This window comes from Phaethon lepturus, unplaced genomic scaffold (genome assembly GCF_000687285.1).
Source record: "Phaethon lepturus isolate BGI_N335 unplaced genomic scaffold, ASM68728v1 scaffold21717, whole genome shotgun sequence".
Taxonomy (NCBI): domain Eukaryota; kingdom Metazoa; phylum Chordata; class Aves; order Phaethontiformes; family Phaethontidae; genus Phaethon; species Phaethon lepturus.
The window spans coordinates 44397-49920 of NW_010552848.1; the positions used below are offsets into that span (position 1 = coordinate 44397).

General features: G+C 40.3%; 1 protein-coding gene across 1 annotated transcript in view; it reads right to left on the reverse strand.

Annotated features, from left to right (window-relative positions):
* Window positions 1-5439, reverse strand: part of ERAP1 (endoplasmic reticulum aminopeptidase 1) — a gene marked incomplete at its 5' end in the record, with an annotated part of 11661 nt that extends 6222 nt beyond the window's left edge. Inside the window, 7 exons of the mRNA XM_010291356.1 lie at window positions 497-578; window positions 689-829; window positions 1751-1912; window positions 3059-3243; window positions 3333-3489; window positions 4901-5084; window positions 5360-5439. Coding sequence (XP_010289658.1) covers window positions 497-578; window positions 689-829; window positions 1751-1912; window positions 3059-3243; window positions 3333-3489; window positions 4901-5084; window positions 5360-5439 — 991 coding nt within the window. The remainder of the gene's footprint in view (window positions 1-496; window positions 579-688; window positions 830-1750; window positions 1913-3058; window positions 3244-3332; window positions 3490-4900; window positions 5085-5359) is intronic.
* Between the last annotated feature and the right edge of the window lie 85 nt (window positions 5440-5524).

A 5524-nucleotide genomic window follows, 5' to 3' on the forward strand; every position in this document is an offset into this window, starting at 1 on the left:
ACCAGTGTGGGTTTTTACCATAGGCAGAGACTGTGGAATAAGTAGACAAACTTATTATCAGATATGACATCCAGGAGCACAGAGAATCCTCCCTGGAACAGCAGATGTAGAGCAGTGAGATGATTTCTCACGGTGCTTCAGCATTTTTCTTCTGTCTGCTCTGTGAAAAGACCTACTCTTTTTCTCACCACTTTGCAGAGTGCATAGGAAATATCAATAGAGGCAGGTAAACCATGAGCGCTTTGGCAGACAAAGAGCCTTACTCTGCCTCCAAGCTCACTGCTTAAACAAAGAACATCTTCCTCCTTGCGATTGACTCAGTGCTCTCCCTTAAGTAATCCAACTCATCGCGACTATAATCTTTTTCAACGAAAAGGCAGGCTATTACCCTGATGCTTCATAACTGGCCATGCTTTTACCATGCTAAGATTTAACCCAGATTTTCATGTCAGTTATACTACAACTATTTTTTAAAACCAGGATCTGAAAGACTTACCTGTGCAAGCTGTGACCTTGTCGAGTACCGACTTGTCACACCAGTGACAATGCCTGCTATGGAATTCGAACCGAGTTCAAATCTGGCAAAAAGAAATCACAGGTACTCAGAAAATGTCTATTTTTTTATAGCAGGTAGAGTTTTAAAATACAATTGGGTAGAGGGAGCAGTAAAACAGCTTATGTTCCTTACTTTTCTACAACTTTCTCCCAATTTTCTTTTAAAAAATTCCAAGCTAGATGATAGCCAGATGGGTTTTTGGCAACAAATACAATAATATGTGGAAGATCCTGAGTTCTTATGATGTCACCACGCAGACCTTGATCCATTAACCTGAGAATTAATAACAGAAATGGAAGTTGTTTAGCCCAGTACATAAAGCTGACAAATTACTATTCCCTTAGTATTTGGTACTACAGTTGAGAGTTCACACTTCTGAAGGTCCTGACACATCATTTCTGCTGGGTTACTTCCAGCTTTTCACGAAGTACTCCTCGGCCACATACATCTTTTCCATTTCTGTTACTTTCACAACTACAGTTACTTGGTAGACCTGTGTTCAGAATATTAAGGATAAAAATGAGGCTACGTTTTGCCTCCTACTCAGAATTTCCAAATTAATAGGAACCTCACTCCTCCCTCTGTAGGAAAGGTCTTTGTTCTACACTGTCAGTGGAAAATTCACACCTGCAAGTGCTGCTCGTGACTAAGGTGTCCAAGTAGCACTGCAATGCAAAGAATAAATAATTACATAATGAAACAGCTCCAGTGTCTACAGTGATATCTGAACACAGTTAAATCAGTGTCCCATGCTGTCACTCTCATCAAATGGCAAAAATCAAGTTCACAGAATGCATGGTTTGAAGAGAACACCTGAAAACCTGCATGGTGCTCAGCTCTCTTAAAAGCAGGAAACCTCAGATTTTTATAAGAAATGTACAGCATATGTACCTATAATCAAAGTAACTACAAAGGTAAATAAAGAAGTGTCTGTCAAACAAGGACAAGGTATCTGAATAGTTGTTTTATTGTCTTTTGTCCCAATTTGCTATTGGAAATTTTCTGAGCACCTTGACTCCTGGCACCAAAACACAGAAATGAAAAGGTGTGCAGCCACTTCCTCCCACTGTATTAGCTCTGTCAAGCATTTTATACATCACGAAATTCAAAAGCTATGAAACAAGACTCTGAATTCCTGTTTCAATGTTTGCAGATTTTCCCCAAACACACTTCTGTTCTCATGTCACTACTTACCACTGAAGTTTGTCCTTACTCCTGCTGAGGCTGAGAGCTAATTCAATCTTCTCTCTCTCTACATTGAACGAGTGCAGTCTGTACTTACTAAGGAGGAAATCCCAACCTTCGGACGTTTGTGCTCCAACAGCATACACTGCTGTCTTCACATCTGCTGGCAAGCTACAACAAATTGAATACTGAGTTACTCTCCACATCATATTTAGGAATACATGTAGAAACACGACCATGTCACCATCACACATTAAATGGCATAGCAGACAGTTTATTAAAAAATACTGGTCCCTCAGGGGTATTAGAAAGTGATCCCTGTGGCTAAGAAACACTTCAATATCTCAGTCTGCATCTCAGTATTGTTCCTGCCCTTGGAAATTACTTCCAGAAATTCTGGACTCATCATTCTTTTTTTTTCTTCTTTATTTTTGTATATTCCTTTCACAGAATCACAGAATCATTAAGGTTGGAAAAGATCTTTAAGATCATCAAGTCCAACCATCAACCCAACATCACCACGCCCACAAAACCATGTCCCCAAGTGCCACGTCCACACGTTTTTTGAACACTTCCAGCGATGGTGACTCCACCACCTCCCTGGGCAGCCTGTGCCAATGCCTGACCACTCTCTCAGTAAAGAAATTTTTCCTAATATCCAATCTAAACCTCCCCTGGCGCAACTTGAGGCCATTTCCTCTCGTCCTATCGCTGGTTACTTGTGAGAAGAGACCAAGCACCACCTCACCACAACCCCCTTTCAGGTGGCTGCAGAGAGTGATGAGGGCTCCCCTCAGCCTCCTCTTCTCCAGACTGAACACCCCCAGTTCCCTCAGCCGCTCCTCAGAAGACTTGTGCTCCAGACCCCTCCCCAGCTGTGCTCAGTCAGATACTGATACGGTCTTTGGCCTGCCCAGAACAATCTCTCAGAGACGTTTTGGAGGGTGTTTTAGGGAGTTCTTATGTCGTGACAAGAAACAAAACATAAGGTGAAGCTCACAAACAGTAGTTATCTGTTATTACAACGGGTATAGGTTAATCTTCAGACACATAAATGAGGGAACATATGTTATTTTCACTTTTCAGAACATCTTTAACAACCCAAGCTGTGGAGTACTACATGATGTATGTGCTAATTTGGGCACATATTATGCACCAAACTGTGAAGGTGTGGGGAAACTAAAGCGTAAGTTACAAAACTAAGAAGGCTCCACTTCAGAGTGCGGAAAGGACTGAAGTTTAGCTCTTTTTGTCAATTATCTCTAGGGCAATTAAACAGAGTATCAGAAAAAAACCAGCAATAGTTACAGAACAAACCTCAAGGTTCCATTGGATTTCTGCCATTCTGTAAAATAATCTCTGGCTTTGTCCACACATGGCTGGTACCTGTGCACGCACGCAAACAGCAGGAGCGACTGCCTAAGCAGTCTCTCAGACACTGACCCTTCATCACTCCAAGACTGCTTGTCAATCAGGTCTTTAAAAAGATTGACTATATACTCCTAAAATAAGTAACAGTAAAAATATATTTTAAAGTGCATTTGGCAGGGTACAGGCAGAGTTAGAAATTTCTAGATACTGAAAATGTTACCTTTAACTGTTTTTCTGTTCCATCCATATCCCTCCTCTCCACGAGCCTGTATATAGGAATCAGCTCATTCATACCCTGGAGTACAGGCATGATTTGTCTTTCATGTTTCAGGTACAAAGTCAAATCAAAAGCTTTGGAAATGGACTTTTTTTTTATTCTAAGGAATTACAAGAGATGCGATAAAACAAGTTATAACTAACTTAAAAGATAAACTTAAAAGCAAAATCCAAGACAAATGTTTTTCAGAAAACTATACAAATAGGAAAGCATTAAAGTTATTTTGAAATCACTTTTAACTTTGCTTTTTGAAGTGAAATGTGTCTGAGCAGCTACATGAGCTATGAAGCCTAATATTTAATCTTTGAACTAAGAAATGGATTGTAAGAGAATGATTTACAAAGATTGACTTTTCCCCTCATCTCTCACATGCCAAGGTTATCCCAGCATGGCCTCTCCCTCTTGCTCTCTCCCCACTACTGCTTTTGCTCTATAAACCACATACGCACAGAAGGAATCCAATGACTGAGATCATTTCCTCAGCAACACCTTTCTATCTCAACATGCAGGTATTTAGCCTGCAGTAAACCTCAAAGCTACAATCAAAACCAATTCTTCACTCATATCATCTGACTTTGCAAACTGTTGTCTACCTCTGCCAGGATACATCTCAATGGTTTCTTCCAAAACCAAGCAGAGAAAATGCAAGACTTCTTTTCTCACCCTCCCTGTTAATTTTTTCACCCTTCTGCAAAACCTTTTTTCTGCATCCTTTCCATGTCAGCTCCCTGCACACACTCTCATCTTGTCCTTATTCACCTGACACTTCTGCCTCAAAATACAAGTATGTTCTGGTCACCCACCATAAAATGAGCCCTTCTCCCTCTCCTCTCTATACTCCTTGAACATGCTGAGCAATCTTTCTTCACTCTCCTCTTTTCAAACTAGAAAGTCCTTTCTTCTGCTGTCCAAACAAAAATTTTTACTCTCTCTGCTGACATCGCCTTGTGAGATGTCACCTCAAATTTCTATGATCTTAATTACCTTCCGGGTCTCCCCAGTACCTTCTTTCCTGAACACCGTACACTCAAACCAGTAGTTACTTCTGTCGGTTCTTTACTTCTCTGTGCCAGGCTATGCACAACGGTGTGGAAAGCACACAGCCTAAGACACAGCCTTTTCTAACCCATCCACAGAACTAAGACGAATCATGATCATAATCATGTCACATCTTCATGACCGTAACAGCCTTGTTTTTAATTGACAAATGGCACCAGTATCTTCCCAGCTGCAAAAACATCATCCTAGTCCACCACTGCACACTGGCATCCTTCCACTAGCATGTATATTGAACATGACATGACATGTTTCACTAAATAGGCTTAGATAAATCCACTGCAATCAAGAGAAATCCTGCGTTTACACTGCTGTAAGCAAGAAAAGAATATGCTCTCAGCCTGTTTAACAGATCTAATGCATACTATATACATCATCAACACTTCCTTCCTCAGTGGTATGTACTCATAAATACAGACTTCGTATTTTTTTCAGACTTGGACAGGTGGCCTTACCTCACGAGCTGGAATATGTTGTTAATGAGACTTGCCCTGTCATTGCTGCTAATCACTGTATGGTTCTCTTTCAAAAGGTTAATCAGGCGATCCCATCCATCACCTTTGTAGTGCACAATATAATACCCATTCATGTCCACATTGAATTTAACCCACTCCACCTCTTCTGGAAGGATAATGACATCTGGAAACACAAAGGTAAGTCCCTTTTTTCTCAGTGATTCAAACACATCCTAGTACTATATCAAATAATTCTCTCATTTCAGTGATTTAAAGAATGCACTAACACAGGTTCTGACTATATTAAGAGATCATTACAGTGATATTATTGAGCTGACAAAAATTTGCTTCTCTGGTACCAGTAGTTCCAGCTCCCCATTCTGAAAAAAACCTGCAAAACTAAAAGGCCTGCAAAAAAACTTCAAATAAATTAATTGCCTAATTAGTCAAAGAAATTACCTGCTTTAGTTGTCATCAGAAATCTCTGAACAGTGTCAGATTTACTGGTAATATAGGTTAGTGGAATGTGCCACAAGTACCTGTTGCAAAACAGAATCGCTTTATTTAATGAAAGAACTTTGCAAAAGCTTCTCCAACTTGTCCCAGTCTCACCGCTGAGTCGTA